This window comes from Amblyraja radiata, chromosome 7, assembly GCF_010909765.2.
Source record: "Amblyraja radiata isolate CabotCenter1 chromosome 7, sAmbRad1.1.pri, whole genome shotgun sequence".
Taxonomy (NCBI): Eukaryota; Metazoa; Chordata; class Chondrichthyes; order Rajiformes; family Rajidae; genus Amblyraja; species Amblyraja radiata.
In genome coordinates this window covers 55,840,982-55,866,428 of record NC_045962.1, presented here as the reverse complement: position 1 = coordinate 55,866,428, position 25,447 = coordinate 55,840,982, and the positions used below count along the sequence as shown (strand labels likewise).

General features: G+C 40.7%; 2 protein-coding genes across 7 annotated transcripts in view; one reads left to right on the top strand and one right to left on the bottom strand.

Moving 5' to 3' along the window:
• esyt3 (extended synaptotagmin 3) overlaps positions 1-21,123 on the top strand; it is a 135,916-nt gene extending 114,793 nt beyond the window's left edge. The window contains exons 17-23 of the mRNA XM_033024596.1: positions 2,698-2,847; positions 5,562-5,911; positions 7,053-7,151; positions 8,176-8,307; positions 12,648-12,753; positions 17,772-17,821; positions 20,197-21,123. Of these exons, the coding sequence (XP_032880487.1) occupies positions 2,698-2,847; positions 5,562-5,911; positions 7,053-7,151; positions 8,176-8,307; positions 12,648-12,753; positions 17,772-17,821; positions 20,197-20,245 (936 nt within the window). The 3' untranslated portion in view covers positions 20,246-21,123. The remainder of the gene's footprint in view (positions 1-2,697; positions 2,848-5,561; positions 5,912-7,052; positions 7,152-8,175; positions 8,308-12,647; positions 12,754-17,771; positions 17,822-20,196) is intronic.
• A 334-nt stretch (positions 21,124-21,457) lies between these two features.
• Positions 21,458-25,447, bottom strand: part of cep70 (centrosomal protein 70) — a 51,870-nt gene continuing 47,880 nt past the window's right edge. For 3 of the 6 annotated variants that reach the window (XM_033024597.1, XM_033024600.1, XM_033024598.1), the window contains 4 exons: positions 23,471-23,639; positions 23,265-23,379; positions 22,059-22,138; positions 21,458-21,626 (listed from right to left, as the gene is read on the bottom strand). In XM_033024597.1, the coding sequence (XP_032880488.1) occupies positions 21,556-21,626; positions 22,059-22,138; positions 23,265-23,379; positions 23,471-23,639 (435 nt within the window). In that variant the 3' untranslated portion in view covers positions 21,458-21,555. Of the gene's footprint in view, positions 21,627-22,058; positions 22,139-23,264; positions 23,380-23,470; positions 23,640-25,447 lie in introns of those variants that run through there. The other 3 variants (XM_033024599.1, XR_004412622.1, XR_004412623.1) reach the window with 3 other exon arrangements.

Below are 25,447 nucleotides of genomic sequence, written 5' to 3'. Positions count from 1 at the left end.
ACTGAAGGCACTGGTGAATTTCATCATCAATGTCTGCCTTTGAGAGATGATTTCTAAGATTTGGGTATTAGTCCCCTTTTTGTAGGCCTTTTTAAGGATATTTATTGTCAGAGAATGGTGTATAACCTGAGCGGGTTGGTAGGGGGCCGTTGTTTGGTGAACGTTGAATTTAACACCCATCCTCTCTTCAGTGATTAAATTGACGAGGGCAATTGGTCTATGATCAGTGAAATTGCAATGGTGGTTTTTTTTAAGTAGAGGTCAAAGATGTTGAAGATTTTGTAATGGAGAGAGTACATCAAACGTCTGTTCTCACCACTGCTGGCCAGAGCCTGGGTACTGAGAACCTGTCAATGTTGTTGCCTCTCCTTTGGCACTTTCTCTGCCATTAATTACCCCACAGCTCAAGATGGAGAGGCTTCCTGTGAGCGCTGTTAGGTGAATTGAGGTAAGCAAATATATCGAAGTGGCTGGTGTGTGAGTGCAGCCATTTCTATTAGCAGCAACTGGATCCTAGTCTCACTGATCTTGGATGTGATGAGAGATGCTACATTTCCTCCCATCTGTGAGGCAAACAGCTCTAACCAGCCGGGAGACTTCTATACGGTAACAAATTCAAATGGTGGTCATTGGTCATTGACGTTGTTACCATGGAGATAGCTGGCTGCACAGCTCTCTGCAAAAGGAGGGATAGCAGTTTGAATTGCATCCAAGAGGAGGTGATGTGAAAGACCTTGGGACTTGATCTGTCTGTCAATGCGTGGAGCAGCTGTTGCCACTCTCAGCATGCAAGTCTGAGCCATGCCAATCGCCCTGATCCACTTAACGTGTGCCCTCACGGGCACTCACTCTACATTGAACTGTGCAATTTCATTGCTGGATTTGTACCAGGTCACTGGCACGGCAGCATTGGGAAGGCTAGGTGATTGCACATATCTCAGTAATGCTGTATTAGTCCCTTTTAGCACTCAGTCTATCAGTGTGCTTATTCCTGGGAACACATCCTGTGCACTCGACAAGGTACAAGTATAATATTTAACCGAGAGCTGCTACAAACAACCAATGCCCTGTATTCAGAGACCTTTCCTGCAACACGCTGAAGTGGTACTTAAGGCCCAATATCTGAAGAGGCAGAGGTATGAACTAGGTCTTGACATAAAGTGGTCTAGGCCTAATTTCTAGATCATACATCATGACTTGGCTGATTTCTCTGCGTTTGCTTGGAATATTTCAAGTTCAATAACTTCTAATTCCTGAGTGTGCATATTTCCGAAGATCCTTCCTGGACCCAGCACACCGATGCAATTATAAAGAAGGCACATCAGCGACTCTACTTCCTGAGAATATTACGGTGATTCGGTATGTCGAAGAGGATTCTCCTAAACATCTACAGGTGCACGGTAGAGAGCATTCTGATTGGTATATCGTGGCCTGGTTTGGCAATGTGAATGTCCAGGAGCGATAAAGACTACAAAAAGTTGTGACCACTGTTCAGTCCATCACTGGCTTCGACCTCCCCATCGTCGAAAGGATCTATCGTAGTCGCTGACTCAAAGGTAGCCAAAATCATCAAGGACCCACACCATCCTGGCCACACACTCATCTCACCATTGCCATCAGGAAGATGGTACAGGAGCCTGAAAACGGTAACATCCAAGGTCAGGAACAGCTTCTTCCCTACAGCCATCAGGCTATTAAACACAACAACGAATAAGCTCTGACCTCTGAACTGCAAAAGACTATATTATTATTTGTTATTTGCACTATATTTGTTGTTTATTGAACTTTTTTTTCTCTTCCCCCGTAATGTACTATGTTTACATATTCACATATTCTGTTGTGCTGCAGTAAGTAAGAATTTCATTGTCCCATCCAGGACATATGACAATGAAACACTCATTACTCTTGATATTACTGTATCTAATTAGCCAAATCAGTTCAGTCTCTTTTAAATGGAAGTCACTCATTTTTGTCAGGTGGTAGCAGAAAATATAAATAATAAGCAGCAGAGCAATTTATAGATGTTCGTCAGCAAAAGTCAAGATGTTTGTGCTCAGAAATATTTGTATGAAACACAGTTTGTATGAAACACAGCTTGTTTAAATATTCAATGTTTAATAATATGAAGGATTTTTGCAAAAATACAATTTATTCTAGCGTCTTACACTAGCACAGTTTATGCAATTTATCTTTCAACACATCACATTCAATTAAGTATTTTTAGAATATATTTAATTTAATCCTCCTGCATTGACTTGTTTATGAATATCCTGCATTTGCAGCCTCAAGATGTGCTCTAGAGTAGCATTCTACCCCTTATCTAAAATGGCTTTCTATGATTTAAAAATGTTAATTGATTTTTCTAAATAATTGACATGTCTTTGTTTCAGAAGAATAACAATTTCCAAATAATTAGAACAGCTCTGAACACCCGTACCCATTTGGCAGTATTGAATTTGATAACATTCAGTTTTCTATTCCTTCAGAATTAAAAATTATTTGTCTGTGTGTATTTTAAGGGAGTGATTTCATGTATGAGCTATTAAAAAAAAAAAAGCCCAATATTTTCAGGAATTGAAGGGTATTGGCTACTTCTAGATAGAAACATACCAAATGTTGTATATTTGGAATAGATGTATTAACTGTTCAGCTGTATATTGTATGCTTTATAAACGACATGCAAATTATTTTGAATAGATCAAAGACAAAGACCGGGAATGTGCTCTTGGGGTCTTGACTGTCCTTTTCTGCCATTTGTTGAAAGCTTCTGATATGACCCTGGACCAAAGGTTCCCACTAGATCGTTCAGGACCCAGCAGCCTTATAAAATTGAAGCTGGTTCTTCGGGTAAGTCAAATGTACCAATGAAATCAATATTATCCAGAACCAGGGGCCACAGTTTAAGAATAAGGGGTAAGCCATTTAGAACTGAGATGAGGAAACACTTTTTCTCACAGAGAGTTGTGAGTCTGTGGAATTCTCTGCCTCAGTGGAGGCCGGTTCAGGAAACTTCCAAGAGAGAGCTAGATAGGGCTCTTAAAGATAGCGGAGTCAGGGGATATGGGGAGAAGGCAGGAACGGGGTACTGATTGGGGATGATCAGTCATGATCACATTGAATGGCGGTGCTGGCTCAAAGGGCCGAGTGGCCTACTCCTGCACCTATTGTCTATTATTTTAAGGCATTCTGCTTTTATGGTCATATATGTTTTTGTGAATGTGGATATCATAATGTATTTAATTACCTTATCTGAACTGGCATATATGCTTCTTCAGCACTATGGCAGCTGCACTTTGAGATACTTTACGAATTCTTAGTAAAATAAACAATGGGTAGACTAGCCGACAAATACAAATTCTTTATTGAATCCCTCAATTCTCTAATGGTAATAGAATCATAGAGATGCAGCATTAAAACAGGCAACTTCGAACATCGAGTTTGCATGGACTGATCAAACAGCCAATTTTCATTAAACCTATCCTAACCCATTTTATTCTACCTATACTCCCATCAATAGCCAACCCCCACATCCCAGATTTTAGCACTATTTTGCTCGAAACCCAAAGGGAGAACTCAGGTAGCAATCCGGACTGAACCCAGGTTGGTGGATATATAGCAGGTGTAACTTATTTTAATGTTAAATGATTAACAAACAAACGTTGTGAAACTAGAAATCTGCACCTACAACGATCAGGCTTTATAACTGTTTAAGAAGGAACTGCAGATGCTGGAACAATCGAAGGTAGACAAAACATTTCTCCAGCATTTTTGTCTACCTAGGCTTTATAACTGATTCTGTTTAATGGTCAGAAACTAAATTTACCAGCTAACAACTGAATCTCGTCACTCCTTGTGGAAATTTGTGTCCAGCATGTTAATTAAAGAGATATACTGTAAAATATCTAATTAACAGGAGTTCACCATTAAATTCCTCATTCAATGTTCTTGCATTTCGGTGTGTTCCATTTTAAATAATTCTGTAAAGAATTATATATTACAAGTTGAACGCTGATTTTCCGCCACCCTCAGTTCCAGAGCTTTTATGGATTGTCTGTTTTTCCATCAAACAGAAGTCACATGATAATTAAACGACAATGCACCCCTGGCCCGCTCCCGATACCCCTCCTGTGTGCACCATGGAGTGCCAGAAACTAAATGTACCTAGAGAGTTGGAAAGGGAATGATACATTTGGAATTTTGAAAAGGGTGAGCAGAGAGTGCATTAGATGGTGAAGTCCTACAGGAGATGCCAGGGAATAATTTGTGATTTTGAAGACTAGTGGGCAGAAGGCAAAGATACCAGGTTCTAGAAGGTAAACAGAGACTTTGTGATGGATCTTTCAGGGCACATCCATTCATTCGTAACTATGATTTGAAGTTTCCAATGACCAATCAATTTAACTCTCCATCCTCCTTCAGATTTCCTCCGCCTCATTTACTAATCCAATGATACCCAGTATAATTTACGGATACAGCACCCATCCTTCATACTCAATATGGGTTTCCACAATATTTGTTGATTCTGCTCCTCTTTTGAAGTCCATCTTTAGCTTTGTTTCCCATCTTCATTATTTTTTGACCTTTAATTGATTGCCTTTCACTAGACAAACCCTTTCTGTTAAAGTCCCCCCCCCCCCCCTTCTGTTTTTGTTTCTCTGCTTCTTGAAAAGTACTATCTCCAGCTTCATCTTTCAGCATTTCATTTATTTCATCATCCTCTGTTTGCCTGGAGTAAATTGCTTTGGATTTGTGATGCTGAATATTTAAAACAATGCAATGAATTGTTGTTGCTACTACTGTAAATTACTTTTGCCATGTTGATGTGAATTGTTCCATAATATTGAAAAGATTGAATGTTATTCAAGCATACATTGTAATTAACCTGATTTACAATTATGAATATGAAATGTTAAGAATTTAATTTTCTTTGTGCTCCTCTGGCAGTATCTCACAGCAGTGCTACGCTTCCTACAACATAGAAAGAAGCTATTTTAGCTCATTGTGCAATCACATTGACCACTAATGTTCCCTGTAACCTATTCTTCCAACTTTCCCATTAACCTCTCCCAGATTCTACCAGCTGCCCAAACTAGGCACAATGTTCAGTTAATTTACCAACATTTGGAATGTCTTTGGATTGTGGGAACACCACAGGGAACCTGCACACAGAGAGAGAATGTGTAAACTCCATTCCAGGAGTGAGCATGGGAATAGCTTCAGTTATCTTCCTTTGTAAAACGCGTTCATTAGGAATAATAACAAAATATGCACAAACCCCTCCTGACACTTTCTCCCTTGCTTTGTTTAAAAATGGATTTAAGTGAACGGTTATATGCTGCTAACTGGATAAAATTGGATAATACCACAGACTGGAGCATAATCCATGTGATGCCTCATTAGTGTCATGTCCCGCCACAGGGTGGATGTATCTCAAAACTGCTGCGGTGATCAATCATACGTGGAAAATAAGTATTAAATTGTTCAGAATATTAGTGCTTAAATACCAAAACGTATGACTGGGAGTTACTTGTTGAAGTTTGTTCTATTTGAAATACACACAGGTGCTAACTAATGAGGAACCCGATGCTGACAGTGTCTACGCAGGCCTGAATGCCCTTAAAAAAGGTCCCATTTCAGTGAAGAAGAGGAAAACTGGAAACAAACCCAACACTCCTCCTTCAACACCAATATCACCAAATGTTTCAAAGATGTTTGAAGATAGCATAGCATGTGACCAAACGGAGAAAATAGAAGATAATAAACAGTCTAAAAATACTGATGAAATTATACCAAAACTGCAAACGGCCCCAACGCAAGTCAGTGCCTCAGAGGCCACAACCGAGAAATCCAGTGTTATAAAAACTGCCAGTTCCATTGTTAATCTTCAAGATGGTGATCTTCATCTGCAAAAGTAAGGCTTTTAGTATATATTAGTTTTTCAAGAGATTGAATCAAAATTCATTTAGCTATAAGCATTTGATTAGTAATACAAATCTAGAATGGGCTAAGCTGAAATTGTTACTGCAACACATTAACTTTTAACCGCAAGAGCCATAAAACAATTCATAGAGTGGATTATGGTCACAACAGACTAAAATATGTTACTCTGATCACCACTGATTATAACAAGTTATAAGCTCTAAGAGTTGTTTTTGTATATTATCTGTTATAACATACTCTGCTCATTAGATGATCCTTCAGCAACGAAAATAACTTGCTTCCTGTCATATTTTATGGGTTTCAAGGTGTTTGATCATGTCAATGTGAAACCGCAACGCTTCCACAGATGGGATGGGTAATGGCTGGGAAGGTGGGTGGGTAGGAAGCTTTAGCGACAAGCTCCTTCCATCATTAACACTTCCGGGTGTTACCATACATGGATTCATTTCTCAATGCCTTTATATAGGTTCTTCCTCCATTTTGAAGAAATGTCAGCCAGAGATCCCCAGGAGTCAGAGCTTTGAGCTTAATTCTTTTCCTCTGTTTCTTCCTAATATTCTATTTCCATGAAAAGCTCAAATTAGTGTTTTATTTAGAAATCAGGTATTGTGTAGGCAGTTAAGATCTCAATGTTTACCAAACGAATTATAGATTTTAAAATGTCAGGCAATCTAGATATACCATATATATAATTTTCTGTGAGTGAAGGAAATTCTACCTGACCTTGGAGATTCCCAGAATTGGGGACATCATTTACTCTCTGATGTCATCCTGGAATAATAGTCTGTCAATTATGCACAGACAGTAAGCTCTATTTTTGAGTTTATAAATATTCTAAATATCAATTTTGATTGCAATATTTTGGAGGTTTTAATTCAAAATTTGAGTGTAATTTGGAGAACACAAGGTAAAGAATAATTCTGAACTCAACAAATTATTCTTTAGTTTCAGAAGTACCATTGTAAAGTTAATTAAATTGAAAGTTTGTAGAATGTTTTTTTAATATTGCTTGCAAATATGAAGTGTAGTGTTGCCAGTTGTGATATAATTTCTAGACTCCGATTTCCATTTGTAGAGATAAGGTAAATAAGGAAACGTTTAATTTCTTCCAGTGGCACAGGACTGATTGAAGAATCTCTAGGCAAAATCCAGCTGACTGTGCGTTATTCCACACCTCGTCATTCTCTGATTGTAATTGTTCACTGTTGCAGGTAATTTTCCTCATGGGCGATTACTTTATTTGTAAAACATGTTGCATTCCAATGCCAATAGCACAATCAATCGTTAACTTTCATGTCGTAAATGGTAAATGAGTCAGAGATAACAAATGAATGAAATTTTTTTGTTTAAAGGATTTTTTTTTAGCTAGGATTTAAGAAAGTCTTACAATGTTGAACAAATATTCAAATTTGTTCTTTAAATAACCCATGCCAAATCTCATATTAGGTAACATTTGTCACAATGCAAACCTTTCCCACATAAAATATGAGTGTATAGAAGATCCAAGATCCACCCAGATCAAGTATCTCTTGAACCCCCTTAAGATATTGTTCTTACCTTGTGCTTCATTGTTTACGCAAGACTTGTTCATTTTGGATCTTTGATCTGTCCTGTCAGTTTCTTTGCAGTCTCCTGTAGCCTCAGTGCTGTCTTCAGCTCAAATGGTACTAGGGATTTAGGAACAATTTAACCCAGTATACATGTGTTTGTTATTTTACAGGGACATTTTCCGTACAGTAAATAGGAACGATTGCAGCATATAATTTTCTTTGCAATAGATCCGGAGGAACTAAGAGATAGAGTGCCAGCATCATTGAAGGAATAAATACTATCCACTCAGGGTGCTTAAGGAATACAGAAACTGTTTCCTCCAGTTCAATATTCAATACAAAATGGAAGAGTCTTTAACTCAAAAAGCACTGTTTTTGCAAAGATTGAAAGGAATCTAAAACTATCTTAGTGCTGGATTGTGTCATGATAAGATTGGCAAGTTTTTTTACAGCATGGATCAGATGTGTTGCCATTTAATAGAATTTTAGCATGGGATCAAGTGATTGAATGGCCTGTTTTGTTCTATTTTCACTTTATGTTGTGTATAATGCAAGTAAAGTTTTTATATGCAAGTTCATCCGGTATAATATTATGGGTTAATACATAGATGTTCTGCGTATGAAATAGCTGAGTTGCTAAAGGTATCCCAGTATATTTCATATAATGTTAATTTATTTGACACAGAAGCCTAATACCCTGTTCAACTGATGGATCAGATCCATATGTCCGAATTTATCTTCTTCCCGACAAAAGCTGGTCAGGCCGGAGAAGAACACAAGTGAAGAAGAAGACTGTAGATCCACAATATGATGAAAAGTAAGTGTGATAAATAATATGTTGGCATAAATATATCTTGTTCCTAGTTTCAAAACATTAGAAATTAATGTGGCCTGCAGTTGGAACTTGAGTGGGCTGATACTTCATTCTCAGTGATTGACAACCAGCTTTGTCATTCAATATAAAATCAAGGGATCGAAGGAGCGATAGCTGACTAGATAGAAAATGAGTGTGATGGTGGAAGGTTGCTTTTCAGACTGGAAGCCTGTGACTAGTTATGTGCCTCAGGATTTGGTGGTGGGCCCATTGTTGTTTGTCATTTGTATCAATGGTTTGGATGAGGCATGATTAGCAAGTTTGCAGATGACACAAAAGTGGGTGGCATTGTAGATATTGAAGATGGTTGTCAATAATTACAGCAGGATCTTGAGCAGATGGGCTGAGGTATGGGCGATGGAAGTGCAAGGGTGATGGGTATATGGAATGAGCTGCCAGAGGAGGCAGATACTATCATAACGTTAGAGAGACATTAGGACAGGTACATGGATAGGATAGATTTAGACGGAAATGGGCCCAGCACAGGCACATGGGAAGAGTGTAGATGGAGCATGTTGTTGGCATGGGTAAGTTGGGCCGAAGAGCCTGTTTCCACACTCTATATGACTTTAAACGTGAAATAGCAAGAGTTCAATTCCCACATGTTCCTATTAGAATGTATAGCAAGGCCAGCAGGAGTAGGGAATGCTAGATTACAAGAGATATTGTGGTTCTGGTCAGAAAAAGGTAAGCATGGGTCAGGTACATGCACCTGGGATCAAATAAATTCCTGGAGTATATGGAATGCAATATACTTAAGGAAGAAATAGGGAGAGCTAAAAGGGGGACGTGAGATAGCTTTGGCAGAGAAGATTAAGGAGAATCGAGAGATTTTATAAACATACTAGACCAACTGGGACCCGATAGGTCCCTGTCAGACAGGAGGCCTGGTCCCCCAACGCAGTATTCCACCACTCACCCATTCCCTCATATTCCAGCACTCACCCATAACCCCTAACTGTGCAGGGGCATATCCCCAGGTCTCCCTCCCCCTCCTCTTGCTTTGAGGACTTAAAAAAAAATGCAATTGCCCCCTCTCTCTCCTGTTGAGCTAAAAACTTGCTGAAAGGACAGAGTGTGGCTCGATTGCAACTTTGTTGCAAGCTGAGCCAGCAAGGATTTGGATCCCAATAGCAATTGCAGAGCTGCCAAGTAGTACCGATTTTCCATATTTTGTAAGGAAATGCGATAAGAATACTGATGTACGATTTTGTGTTGTTAAATACATATTTTAAATATGGAGTTCAGTTCAATTTGGAGAAGGGTCTCGACCAGAAACGTCACCCATTCCTTCTCTCCAGAGTCGCTGCCTGTCCCGCTCCAGGTTTAAACAGAGCGCTGTCAGTTTAACGCATGGGAATTTAAACGAAGAGCTGTCGGCTACAGCGCTAGGGGTTCTAAAAATAGCGCTACTGGCTGGAGCGCTATGGGCTTTAAACATAGCGCTATGGGCTTTACACATAGCGCTATGGGTCACAGACTGTTCAGGAAAATTCTTGTATAACAATGAGTCTTTAGAATTCTCTTTGAGCCTTTGATTATTTTTCAGGCGGTGGTAGAATTCTGGATAAGGCTAGTGGTGATAGGTTACCAGTGGGATTGCAGTTACATTGGGATTGGCCTTGATTTTACAGAACGGTGGGTGGGCTCAAGGGAGAGAGAGGGAGGGGGGGGGGATAGAGGGAATAAGAGGTAGGGAGAAAAAAGGAAGGAGAGAGGGAGGGTGGGAGGGAAAGGGGGAGGGAGGGATGGGGAGAGGGGGAGGGGAGGGAGAGAGAGAAAGAGGGAGAGAGGTGGAGGCTTCCAAAATGGCTTCTACATCATCATCTGGTGCTAAAGGCAGGAAGCAGCCATTCAAACAGCAACATACAAAGAGATGGCAATTAATGCACTGTGCAGTAAGGTGTGTAGAAGACATGTCAATTGGTAGCAAAGTTATGCATTCTTGTACTCTTACATGTGTATGATCGCACATTAAAAAAATCATTTTTTTCTCCAAAATGGCACCGCGTAAAAATATTGATTTCCTAGAGTACTGAAATGCTCTGACAAAACTTGGCAGCTCTGACAAAAATTGTCCCCTCCCCCTCCTGTTCTGGTAAAAACTTGGTGGAAGGACTGAATGTTCCCGGATTGCAACTTTGTATGCAACTATGTTGCAAGCTGGGTCAGCAAGGATTTAGATGTTAAATTCTTCATAAACTTGAAATTTTAAACTTAAAAATTAAGAATAACTTGTAAAATATAAGATCAATCTGAACAAAACTTTATAGGAACGACCACGGGACAAAGGTGCGTAAGGTGGTGGAAACATTTTAGCGCTGTGTACTGTTTTGGCATATGTACCATCTCAATCTCATACACACACACACACACCAACAGAAACAAGACGAGACATTTAATAGTGTACTAGACCAAGTGGGACCCGTTGGGTCCTTGTCAGACTGAGGCCTGGTCCCCCAACGCAATATTCCACCACTCACCCATAGCCCCCACGGGAGGCCTGGTCCCCAACACATGATTCCACCACTCCCCTGCCTCCCCCAGCACTGAACCTAAAAAAAAAATCCAATTGCACTTCCCCTGCCTCGCCCGAGCACTTCCAATTCCACTTCCCATGGCCCCTCCCCCTCCTGTGCTGCCAGGACCACGACTAAGTGTTCTATGATGGCAACATTGTTGCAAATGTCGGGTGGAGGACTGTGAGATTCCATTCAGGTGAAAACTTGGTGGAAGCACAGAGTGTTCCTGGATTGCAACTTTGTATGTAAGTTTGTTGCAAGCTGGGGCAGCAAGGATTTAACAGTAAACATCTTTTGTTGGTTTTGTAAACCTTTAATTATCAATTACTTGAAATATAACATCAAATCTGAAGGACACTTGACAAGGGCGACAACGGGAAAAAGCTTAGTAACGTTGTGCAAAAAAATTAGTGCTACCGGTTACCATTTTGACGTAGATACGATCACAATCGCACGCACGCACACACACACACACACACACATATATATATATATATATATATATATATAGAGAGAGAAACAAGGCGAGACTTTTAATAGTATACAGATAGATTCATAAGGAAAAGAGGAACCAGGGAGATCAAAGTGGACACCTGTGTTTGGAGCTGCATGAGATATGCATCACAATTAACCATTGATGAGTTGCTGGTAGACTGGAGGGTGTCTACAGTTGTGCTTTTATTTAAAAAAGGTGGCACACAAAAATGTGGAAATGATAGATCAGTAAGCCTAACATCTGTGGTAGGTAAGGTACTGAATGGGATTCAAAGGAATACAATTATAATATACATTTGGAAAGATGGTTGTGCTTCAGTATAGAAGTTGGGATGTTATATTGTATAAGGCATTGGTGACTCCACACTTGGAGTATTGTGTTCAGTTTTGGTCACAGAGCTATAGGAACAATGCTGTTAAGCTTGAAAGAGTGCAAAAAAAAAGTTGCCAGAAAGCAAGGGACAGTTGGAGCACAAGGTAGGGCAGTCTAAAACTTTATTCCTTGGAGTGTAGGAAACAGTGCTGATCTTACAGAATTTTATAAATCATGATGGGAATAGATAGTGTGAGCACAGTCTTTTTCCCAGGGTGGGGAAAAACAAGGGCAACTTTTCACACAGGATGATGGGTATATGGAATGCCATGAGAGGATGTTGTTGAGGCTGGAACAATAACAACAGTTAAGTACCATTTAGACATGTACATGGTTAGAAAAGATTTGGAAGAATCTGGGTCAAATGCAGGCAAATGCGACGAGCACAGATGGGTAGCTTGATTTACATTATAAAAAGTTAATTAATATTTAATGTTAAAAATGTGGTATGCAAAGATGCATCAATTACATTTTGGAAAGATGGTAAGATAGGTATTAGTCCTTTTTTGACCCATCTTGTTCTTACGTACATATCATTTGTTACAAGCACCAAAATGATGATATTCTTAGAAAACATGTTAAATTGATCAACAAACAATAGAATAGCAGCATTATGGCGGCACTGGGTGGTGGCCCACGCACTATACATAACCTTCAGCTCCTGAAGAGGGTCACGTGTCCCGGTGACGAGAGGCAGGGGTCACGGTGTGGTCACAGGTGCCCCTGGGGAGTATTTAAGGTGTTAATTGCGTGCGCACAAGGTTGGGGAGTGAGAATTAGCGTAGCACTTAGCGTAGCAATAAAGAACAGTATTTTTGGACAAACTTCATGTCTGCCTCGTTCTTAACGGACAACTCCGCGACAGCATTAAAATATAATTTTGCCCCTTTCAGATTTGAATTCTCAGTTTCATTGGAAGATATTCCTAAACGAAAATTAGATCTTGCCGTAAAAAACAACCGGTCATTCCGATCCCATGAGAGGAAAGAACTTGGAAAGGTGAGGTGACTTCTATTTTTTCACAAGATTTAATTCACCCTGGACTAAATTTTCTTATGTTTTTTGGTAATTTTCATCGTCTTATCCCTTGTGTATAATTTTATATATAATTTATTTTGTCACATGAGCAAAGAACATTAACTCATTTCTTAAGTGTTTATTTTATTCAACTTTTTGAACATCCTAAAAATATGTAAAGAAACCATGGGTAGAGAGAGAAAAAACATCACATTTCCAGCTCCACTGCCATTAAAACCAATAAGAACTTTTTAACCACTTTAATGGCAATGCCTTTTTTAAGTATAGAAAAAAATATATAAATATCTGAATAAATTAAGTCATTCACCCTAAAATAATTCAATTTGCCCTTAGGTGAACCATTCACCAGTTTAAGAAGCACTGGACTATCCCATCGTTTAAGAAACAGTTAGACAAGTACATGGATAGGACAGGTTTGGAGGGATATGGACCAAGCGCAGGGAGGTGGGACTAGTGTAGTTGGGACAAGTTGGCCGGTGTGGGCAAGTTGGGCCGAAGGGCCTGTTTCCATACTGTATCACTCTATGATGCTATATTGGGGAATAGAAATACCCTGCCATGCTGAGATTCCATCTGTTCACCACATTGCAAAGGAATAGTCTGGCCATTTCATCCCGGAATGTTCCTTCTAATTGTACAATTCCACATTGTATCATATCTGTATCTCATTGAAAACTTAATTGTATTTTGCAAATAAGTGAACATTTTGTTTGGTATTTTCCTGTGCAAAACACAGGTGCTCAAGGAACTCAGTGGGTTTGGCAGCATCAGTGGAGGGAAATGGACAGACTATATTTCTGAAGAAAGGCCGTCAGTCTAAAGATTATCACAATCCAAAACATCAGTCCAATCCCTCCACAGATGCTGTCTGACCCAAGTTCCGTCCAGTACTGTTTTACCCAAGATACCAACATCTGTAGTTCCTTGTGTTTGGCATTTTCTGATCTTTTTTTTATCTGAATATCAAGTGGTGCAACAAATGTCAGCAAATTACATCAACCATATATTAGAGTTCTTTCTACATGATTCCACATACTTTAACCTTCTGTTTGATAGTATATCAAGTTCTCCATTTAGCTGCAGATGTGTTTGACAGCACAGTACCTCCTGGGGTTTAGAAGAATGTGGGGAGGATCTCATTGAAACTTCTTATTATTATTAAACCCTTTGCACATCTAGGGAGCAGAGGCCATTGACAAATGTCCTCCATCTCACTCTGTTGTTGGCAGTTCTTTCCAGATCTTCCCAGTTGAGTCCTCTCTCAGACATTTCTGTCTGGACACCTCTTCTTCAGCTGTTCCTGGGGCGACCTCTTTTCCTTTTTCCTTGGGGGTTCCATTTCAGGGCTTGCCGGGTGATGTTTGTGGCAGGTTTCCTGAGGGTGTGTCCAATCCAGCTCCATTTTCTCCTTTGAATGTGTAAGTCAATGGGCTCCTGGCTTGTTCTTTTCCACAGGTCCACATTGCTTACCTTGTCTCTCCATCCGATGTTAAGTATTCTCCTAAGGCAGGTGTTAATGAATGTTTGCAGCCTGTTTGTAGTGTGTTTTGTTGTTTTCCATACTCTGATCCATACAGCATCACCTGTTTCACATTTAAAGATGCATATTTTGGTATTGATTGAGATGTGTTTTAAGCTCCAGATCTTCCTGAGCATGTTAAACACCATCCTAGCCTTATTGGTTCTACTTTTTATGTCTGCCTCTGCCCCTCCGGTAATGTCCACAACACTGCCTAGGTATGTGAATGTTTCTACCTCCTCTAGAGCAGTGTTGTGCATAAGGATAGGGTTGCTGGTTTTGGAGTGGATCCTCATCTTCTGTATCTTTGTGTATTGGGTGTAAGACCAAGTTTTGTTGCAGCTAGTGAGAGTCTGTCCGTCTTCTCCAGCATTTGTATCTGTGTGTGTGAAAGGAGAACTATGTCGTCTGCAAAGTCAAGATCATCTAGCTGCTCCCACATTGTCCACTGAATTCAATTTCTATTCCCTTCGGTTGTTTCCATCATGACCCAATCAATTACCAGGAGGAATAGGAATGGTGACAATAGACATCCCTGCTTGATGCTCGTCCTGACACTAAAGCTCTGAGAGAGCTGGCCTGCTTGCATAACTTTGCATGCGGTTCCATCATACGGGTTCTTGGTGGCAATTCCATAGTGGTCCATTAGGCGCCATTGTGTTGTCCTGTCTAAGCTGTCAAACCCTTTCTCAAAGTCAATGAAGTTCATGTACAGGGACGTGTTCCATTCAATAGACTGCTCAATGATGATGTGTAATGTTGCTATCTGGTCTGTGCATGAGTGATCCTTCCTGAATCCTGCTTGCTGGTCCCGTAGCCTCTTGTCTACAGCTTCCTGAAGACAGTTGAGGATGACCCGGTTGGGAATTTTACTGGGTACAGAAAGTAGGGTGATCCCTCGGTAGTTGTCACATTTTCGTAGGTCACTTTTTTTTTTTTTGGCAGTTTCACGATGTATCCCTCTGACCATTCTGTGGGTGTCTTTTCCTCTTCCCAAATTCTCCCAAAGAAGCCATAGAGCATGTCTGTTGATAAGTCTATATTTACTTTCAGGGCTTCAGGTGGAATATTGTCAGGGCCAGCAGCCTTGCCAGTTTTCTGTTGCCTTTATTTCTGATTTTGTTGGTCTGTCACACTTAATTTGTAGTGGTATCCTGGCTTTGGGAATGTGTGTCTGTACAGCCGGTGGTGGCCTGTTTAGGACTTTTCCGAAATGTTCTACCCATCTGTCGAGCTGCGCCTCCTGGGTTGAAAGCAGTTGACCGTTCTTGTCTGTAATTGGTTTATTACAATGCAGATATGTCCCGGACAATTTCCTTGTGATGGTGTATAATTCCCTCATGTTCCTTTGAGTCGCTGCAATTTCTGCCTCTTTGGCTAGCCTCTCCATCTGTGTTCACTTGTCCCTCCTGATGTTCTTTTGCACTTCTTTGTGGCATCTGTTGTACTCCTTTTGGGCCAAAGCCTTTTCAGCTCTTGTTCTTGAGTTGTTCACTTTCTCCTTTAACGTTCTCCTCTGTTGGATTGTGGTTTCTGGTGTTATCCACTCTGTGCTTTTGGGTCCTTCTCCCTAGGGCCCCCTCACAGGTTGAGCTCCAGGCAGCTTTTAGGTGTTCCCTCTCCTCATTTATTGTTCATCCTTCCTTCCTCCTCCACTTTAGCTCCTCTGTGTTTTCACTTGAGAGGGTATCCTTGAACTTCTTTACCACGAGCACTACTGAGGTATTCAATGTTGTATTTAGCTCTTTGGCATTTGGCCTGGTGGTGTCTCTTCAGCCTTAGCTTGAATTCCCCAACCAGGAGGTGGTGGGTTGAAGCTGCGTCTGCTCCACTTCTTGTACTGACATCTTCCATGGACCTTCTGAACTTTTAACAGATTCAAATGTGGTCAATTTGATTTTCTGTGACATGATCTGATGACACCCAAGTAGTTTTGTAGATTGTTTTATGAGGGAATACACTTCCCCCCAATCACTAGGTTATTGTGAACCCAGGTCTCAGCAAACATCTCGCCATTTTCATTCATTTTCCCCACTCCATGCTTTCCCATTACTGCCTCATATCCCTTGTTTTGGCCTCCAACCTTAGCGTTGATGTCACCCATCAGGATAATGAGGTCTCTGCCTCTAATACTACCAAGTAGGTGGTTCAAGCTGTCATGGAACCTGCCTTTAACCTCATCCTCTGCATCGTTGGTGGGTGCATAACATTGGATTATGTGGGCTTTCACTCTTGTTGTTGGTTTTGAAGGTTACGAAGATGAGGCAAGACCTGATGGGTTTCCGTGCCGTTAGAGCCTTTCTAGCGTCCTTCGTCATCATGATGGCCACTCCCTCTGTATGCTCCGCTCCCTCTTCTTCCTGTCCGGAGTAGATAATGGACTGCCCGCTGACCAATTTGATCTCCCCTGACTGTCCATCTTGTTTCAGCAAGCTCAGGACTAAGAGATTGTAGCGCACCATTTTGTTGGCAATTGTGGCAGCCTTGCCAGCCTGGAACATGGTTCGGATGTTCCATGTCCCACAAGGATGGATTTCTTTGGTGTGAGAAGGTGTGTCACCTTCCCAGCGCCCTTGCAGGTTTGGCTGGGAAGCGTCATGTTCCCCATCGCTGGGGCACTTTCTTCAACCAAGTGTGTAATTTGGTTTTCATTCATCAATGTTTCTCTAACTCACACTTTTTTCCAGGGTGGGGTAGTTAACCCCACGTCCAACCCCCAACCTGGAGGACCAGGGACTGCTTCATCTGCCTCCTCACCGGAGACCTGTCCGGTTTGGTTGAACTGTCAGAGATATGAAACTCCAGCCGGCATAGCTCTCAGGATCACTGGAGTACACAAGCCTCTCCTCCACGTCAAGGTTGCAGTCCAGGAGAGGTCATTTACTGAATAGTGAAAGGCCTGGTTAGAGTGGATGTTTTCACTAGTGGGAGAGTCTAGCAGCAGAGGCTTTGAATAAAAGGCTGTACATTTAGAAAGGAGATGAGGAGGAATTTCTTTAGTCAGAGGGTGGTGAATCTGTGGAATTAATTGTCAGACAGCTGTGGAGGCCAAGGTACTGGGTATTTTTAAGGTGGAGATTGACAGATTTTTGAATTGTAAGGGTGTCAAAAAGTTATGGGGAGAAGGGGGTTGAGAGGCAAAGATAGATCAGCTATAATTGAATGGCCTAATTCTGCTCCTATTACTTATGAACAATAAAAGTAGTGATGAATGGCCAACAAATCAGTTTTGGTGTTGTCAATTGAGGGATAAATTAAGTTACTAACTGCATGAACCTCTTTGAACCATGATTGAATGGCGGAGTAGACTCGATCGGTTGAATGGCGTAATTCTGCTCCTATGACTTACGTGACGCATCAGGAAAGTCCTCAGTGTTTTGGACTGAAAATAAATAATCTTATGAGTGCATTTTGAGTTACTCCACAATTCTACATGACCATTTTTTTTTCTTTATTTAAGGTATTGATAGACATTCCAAAGGATAATTTAACCCCAGGTATTACACAATGGTAAGGCATATACTTTGATTTTAAATATTAAGTTATGACTTAAGTCTTGAGTAGATGCACGTTCGGACTATACTTAAAAATAGTAATTTTATAATAATTTAATCCAACTGAATACAATTTCCAGATTCTTTACAAATGGTCCTAGAATGAACTTGGCAGCAGAGCAAGTGATCCTTTGCCAAGCAGACTCATGTCAATGATATCCATTTTTTTATTTTCATATATTCTAATATTAAAGCTTTTGTAATGTAATTCCTGATATAAAACTGTCCATTTAATGTCAATTATTTAAACTGAGGCAGGGAAGTGATGAGTGTGTTCTAGATTTAAAGTTTTATGACAAACAAACATTTCATATCATCAATGTGATAGGACTGAAGTATACTTTGTTCACTATGTTACTATTCACCACAGGAGCGGGGTGGGAGATTGCAACCTTCACGTGGTCCACCCTGTTTCAACTAATACAACCAACCAGACGTGCACAAACAAATAGAACAAGTTGACCTACAACTGTAGGCTGTGCACACCATACTGCCGTCAGGGCTGCTGGCCCTGACGGCATCCCCGGGCGCGCGCTCAGGGCCTGTGCTGCGCAGCTGACAGACGTCTGGACTGACATCTTCAACCTGTCACTTGCCCAAGCAGTTGTCCCCACGTGCCTTAAAACCACCTCCATCGTGCCAGTGCCAAAACACTCCACTGCGGCAAGCCTCAACGACTTCTGCCCAGTTGCACTTACCCCCATCATCACCAAGTGCTTCGAGAGGCTGGTCCTGGCACACCTCAAAAGCTGCCTACCCCCCACACTGGATCCCTATCAGTTTGCCTACCGCAAGAACAGGAGTACGGAGGATGCCATCTCAACGGCACTTCACTCCGTCCTCTCCCACCTCGACAACAGAGACACTTACGTAAGAATGCTGTTCATCGATTACAGCTCAGCATTCAACACCATTATACCATCAAAACTGATCACCAAACTCGGTAACCTGGGCATCGACCCCTCCCTCTGCAACTGGATACTGGACTTTCTAACCAACAGACCACAGTCTGTTAGGTTAGACAAGCACACCTCTTCAACCCTCACCCTGAACACCGGCGTTCCACAGGGCTGTGTGCTGAGCCCCCTCCTCTACTCCCTCTTCACCTATGACTGCACACCTATACATGGTACTAACACCATCATCAAGTATGTAGATGATACAACGGTGATTGGCCTCATCAGCAACAACGATGAGTCGGCCTACAGGGAGGAGGTCAAGCACTTAGCAGCATGGTGCGCTGACAACAACCTGGCCCTTAACTCCAAGAAGACCAAGGAGCTCATTGTAGACTTCAGGAAGTCCAGGGGCGGCACGCACACCCCCATCCACATTAACGGGACGGAGGTGGAACGTGTTTCTAGCTTCAGGTTCCTGGGAGTCAACATCTCCGATGACCTCTCTTGGATCCACAATACCTCAACTCTGATCAAGAAGGCTCACCAGCGTCTCTTCTTCCTGAGGAGACTGAAGAAGGTCCATCTGTCTCCTCAGATCCTGGTGAACTTCTACCGCTGCACCATCGAGAGCATCCTTACCAACTGCATCACAGTATGGTATGGCAACTGCTCTGTCTCCGACCGGAAGGCATTGCAGAGGGTGGTGAAAATTGCCCAACGCATCACCGGTTCCTCGCTCCCCTCCATTGAGTCTGTCCAAAGCAAGCGTTGTCTGCAGAGGGCGCTCAGCATCGCCAAGGACTGCTCTCACCCCAACCATGGACTGTTTACCCTCCTACCATCCGGGAGGCGCTACAGGTCTCTCCGTTGCCGAACCAGCAGGTCCAGGAACAGCTTCTTCCCGGCGGCTGTCACTCTACTCAACAACGTACCTCGGTGACTGCCAATAACCCCCCCCCCCCCCCACTTATTATTATTTATTCAAATAATTTGCTATGTCGCTCTTCCAGGGAGATGCTAAATGCATTTTGTTGTCTCTGTACTGTACACTGACAATGACAATTTAAATTGAATCTGAATCTGAATCATACACAAGAAGACCACAGTAGTGCTAGGTTCATAAAGGGGCTATAACAGTCCATCAAGGAATTAATATTTTCATTTATTAATTTTCTTAAAATTAGCCTCGTATGAAATCAATGTAAATAAACCTTTAACTGTTTCTGGAGGGGGTAGTGATCAAACATTGAAAACCAATAATTGCAAGCTTGTATTAGCTAAAATATTCAGGCAGGTGTGGAGAGAAAATTAAAATGCACTTATAAAATGTTTTAAATATACAATCTTATGGAAGAATGTTTTTTTTTTTAAACAAATAGTAAACATATTTTCATTAATGTGTAATAATGACATTTACCTTCTATGTTCACAGGTATAAATTAACTGATGATGGATTGCCAAGCAAAGAAAGAATTGTTTGATATACCTGTATACAATTAACCTAAAGCCTAATTTGATTTTCTACATAGAGTGAAGGAGGATTTTGAATATGTTTCTGTTTTATTGCTTGGTAAGCTGGCTGTCAAATTTGTTCTATTAATTTCTTTTCGATAGCAAATCATCCTGTTTTTTGAAAGATGCTTGGAATATATGCCTAAAATGTCTTAAATTGATCAAATTTTATGTCAGTTAAGTTCAACATAGTCTAAACTGGGCCATCTACTGTTAAACTGAATGAGCACCTGTTAAACTGGATGTAGCAGAAGGGAAGCTTGTATATTGAAATAGGATTTTACATGAAACATGGTTTCTTTAATGATATTTGTAAGACTTCTCTTATTCATTTTGTTCTCCCATCGGTTTGTGAACATAACATTTCATTCTTGATGTTAACCTGAGGTGTATAATATGGATTCATGTGGGCAGTTTAAATGCCTGCTTTTTAATGTGCATTTTCTCTACATTTAATTTAACTTTTGCTTTAATACAATGTGCAATTATCTTTTTGGGTATAATACCAGTTTTATATCAGTCCCTTGAATCAATTTTGTTATCAATGTGATGCACGTTAACAAGAGTAAAGTCGTGGATTTCAAAGAGCTGGCAAAATAGTTAATTAAAAATAGATTTGTGTCCCTTCATGTTTTATCTATTGTCCACAATTGTAAATATCATGTGATGCTGGTTATTTCCCGAGCCGAAAAGGCTCTGGGCATGGCTACTGGAATATGAATTGCTATTTATTAGCTGCTGTAAATAAATTAATCTCATTTCAAACAATTCAAATGCTGTAAATAAATTAATCTCATTTTAGTTGGTTATTTTGTTAAACGTTAAAATTACATAAAATAAGCAGTATTGAAACTTGATGTCTATTAGTAACTAATGTTATTTACTAAATATCAAGAGGTACAGAGAATATCACAATTTTATGTTGCTACACAGCCCAGTAAGATTTTTCATAATTAACAGTTTAACATTGTGCATTAATTTTAACTTCCGTGGATGAGATTTGCTGAGACATTAAAAAAAAAATTGCAAACTATAAATAAATGTAGGGAATTAGTTCTTTTACTTGACATGGTGCTTATTGAAATATTCATGGAATTAATATTTTCGATTTTACAGTTTGCCTCTTGTGGTGTGTGGGGGGGGGGGGGGGGGGATCGAAAGCCAAGTATTCTGCAAGATTGTATTAGTTAAAACGTTTAATGAAAACATTCAAAAGTAGAAATTTCTACAGATTACAAATAGGATTATTTAAAAAAAACACAAATAGAAATTCTTAAATTTAAATTTGTTTTCTAGCTTGTAGCTTTATAGCATGGACCGCTGGTAACACATGATCTATACTGTCTACCTCTGTAATAAAGAGAAAGACACAATTAGAATGTTTGTACTTAATTGCCCTAAATAAGCATTTACTTTAATTATTCTTAAATGCAAGACATCAGGTAGCTGCAATTAAACTCCAATAATCCCTAGATTTTGGGGATGATAAAGAGGATTTTCCAAACTTTTGGATGTTACTCTAAATATCCAAATACACCATTATTTTTACTTATTGCACAGTAATATAATAAATTGAGTGAACCCAATGAGTTTAATGGAAACAGAAAATATACAAGCATTTTGGGGACAAACCTACCCAAGTTCACATTCCGAATTAATGTACAAGCAGACACTGGATTATCAGGATTTCAACTGGATGCCAGATTATCAATTTTAAATATTTGGATTTGAATCCCATACTCTCGGATAAAATTAATTATTAAGATTTAAACTAATTCTTACCCAATATCTGTAGTAAATCCTGAAAAAGTGTGTAGAATGCTGGAAAGAATTCTGCATGTTCTTCCACTATATTGATTATACTAAAATGTTAAAAATTGCATTTTTTTACAAAGTAAAATACACACCACAAACCGATTTAGCAAGAGCAAAATTACTGATTATAAACTGCTTTCCTTTTAACTTTAGCAATCTCACACCCTACAAATTATTTGCAAAGTTGGCATTTTGTTCACTGGAGGACAATCTTCCAAGTACCATTCTAGGATCTATTGTTAGAAACTAGTAGGAAGCAGAATTTAGCAACCTCTAGAAATTATACAAAGACTTCCATTGATGATATTCAAACTACCATAGGTAAAATACTAATTGGTCTTGATTGTGCATTAGTACTGCGATTTACATCTGAGCCAGAAAGCCAGGAATTCAAGTTCTAGAGTTGAATACACTAACAGATGGATCTAACAGACTAGATCAAGTGTGCGCTTCAGCTATCTTTCCTTTACAATTAGACGAGGCTCTTTAATACCTCCAAATCATTTTGCAATGATTCCACGGTAATAATACAAAGGATGCGGGAATTCCTCATGACCATGCAGGCGAATCCCTGGCAACCACCCGCAAACATGTGGTGACTGCATAGTCTCCTGCAGTCGCCTAAAATGTTGCCTAGTGGGACAGTCTCTCAATTTGCTTAACTGCATGCAGATAATTTTTTTGCCCCCTGCATGAATTAAGCGCACTCAATGGAAGCAGTTTCCAAATTTTGACCAAAATGTTGGGTGTAGAAATAAAGCTCAAACTAAATATAACAAGAAAAGGACATTCAGGCCAATTTGTTTATGTTAATTATATGTTCTGCACACCTTTATTCCTGTGTGGTTACATAACTTTCCCTAAAAAGTATCCATGCTTTCAGCTAAACTATTTCACATGAGAGTTAATTAAATAAAACATTTAGCGCATAGAACAAAAAAAACATATTTTTCATTATATTACAAGAATCGTGCTTCAGTAGGATTGACCTTATTAATAAATATGTATTCTATAACAAAAAATCTACAATGCCAGAAGTTAGTCTACTTTCAGGAATATATCTGGCTGCCTTATACTTGGCGATTAAGTGGACTGTCCTGTTGCTGGTTTTTGACAAACTAACCAATGATTTAAACCAGCATCTGCAGTTCTTTCTTAGTCAAAAATATTTACCTGTCTATGTCCTCAGTACCCAGGAGTTGATGCACTTGGCTACAGGTTTCAGTGGTAATAGAGCTACAACGTTTGCCAACTGTATTCACTACCATATTAACAGAAGTAGATTCATCTGAAAATAAATTAAACCATTAATCTTTCAAAGCATCCTAATTTGAAGATCCATTATTTAATTTTTTGGTTAAATTATATTAAATATTTACCAAATCCCAAAATTTCTCTAAGATTTCTCATGGCATTGTTCAGTTCACCAAGTTTAGAGTACACCTCGTTCATTCGTGGATAGACACCACTTAGAGAACTCACATCAAAAAGTTTCTGGAAGTGAGACACGATAGCCTCCAGAGAGAGAGGTGAAGCACTTTTACATCCCTAGAAAGATGAAGAATTAGTTTCTTCTTCTGCCTTGACCACTTCAAACGCATGTTAATAAATTAATCACTGACCTTCAGTCACGAACAGGTAAGTGCAACCTGGATGTGCACAACTTAGCAGCAGTGCCCAAACGTGCTGATGTTTATGTATTTGAATGGGAATTTGTCATTAAGAGGAAAAGGTAAGTTATGTAGAAGGTAAGTCAGATCGGCCGACTTGGGGCTGCTGAATATCCCGGGCTGACCGCGCCTTTGCGGTTGCAGCTCCTAAACTGTGGAACAGCATCCCCTTTCCCATCAGAACTGCCCCCTCCATCGATTCCTTTAAGTCAAGACTAAAATCTTATCTATACTCCCAAGCCTTTCCTGACGTCCATTGAGCGAGGGCTATATGTATATATGTATGTAGTTTGTTTGTTTATACTATTCTTATAACAAATGTAAAGCACTTTGGCCAACAAGTTATCTTTTTAAATGTGCTATATAAATAAATATGACGACTATATGACTTGACTGATGTAACATTCTTAATATTGTTGAAGCTTTCTTTTAAATCAATTTTAATTTTTAAACATCTGAATATCGAATAATTAGATTCCAGTACAAAGCATAACGAGCTTTAACAGAAAAGAAAGTTCTAGCTCGTCTGTCAATTATTGTCATGATTTCCAGATGCAGAGATTAGATTAGATTAGATTAGATTAGATTAGATTCGTTTTATTGTCATTCAGACCTTTCGGTCTGAACGAAATTTTGTTTCCCTGCAGTCATACATATAATTAAAAAAATGGCAAAAACACACATCAACACAAATTTAACATCCACCACAGTGAGTTCACCAAACACCTCCTCACTGTGGTGGAAGGCAAAATCTTAAAGTCTCTGTCTCTTCCCCCTTTGTTCTCCCTCTGTGCCGAGGCGACGGTTCAAACTCCGCGGGTGGTTGCTGCCTCCGCCACAACTCCAGGGCCGAGTCGGGTCTCCGCCGCTGCTGCTGCTGCCGCCGCCACAGCTTCTGTGCCGAGCCTGGTCTCCGCTGTTGCTGCTGCCGCCGCTACACCTTCGGGGCCGAGTCAGGTCTCCGCTGCTGCTGCTGTTGCTGCTACAGCTCCAGGGCCGAGTCAGGTCTCCGCTGCTGCTGCTGCCGCCGCTACACCTTCGGGGCCGAGTCAGGTCTCCGTTGCTGCTGCTGCCGCCGCCACAGCTCCAGGGCCGAGCCGGGTCTCCGCTGCTGCTGCTGCCGCCGCCACAGCTTCGGTGCCGAGTCAGGTCTCCGGTGCTGCTGCTGCCGCCGCCACAGCTTCGGTGCCGAGTCAGGTCTCCGGTGCTGCTGCTGCCGCCGCTACAGCTTCGGTGCCGAGTCCGGTCTCCGGTGCTGCTGCTGCCGCCGCCACAGCTTCGGTGCCGAGTCCGGTCTCCGCTGCTGCTGCTGTTGCCGCTACAGCTTCGGTGCCGCCCGCTCCGCCATTAGGCCTCGGCGCAGACGGAGACGGGGAATACGACCGAAGAAAGTCGCATCCCCCGAAGGAAGAGACCAAAACATGTTTCTCCCACCCCACCCACACACATACACAACTTAATAAAACAAAATTAACTAAAACATGACAATGAACAAAACGAAAGAAAAAAAAAACAGACGGACTGCAGGTGGGCCGCAGCTGTTAAGCCAGCGCCGCCATCTTGAATTGAGGCTCGACAATATGACAGTTGAAGCCTCAACATTATCTCACCAGCTGGCTCAGCATGATTGGACCCACTCACCTATACAGTTGTTGGATATAGAGTGAGCATTGAGGAGAACCCATG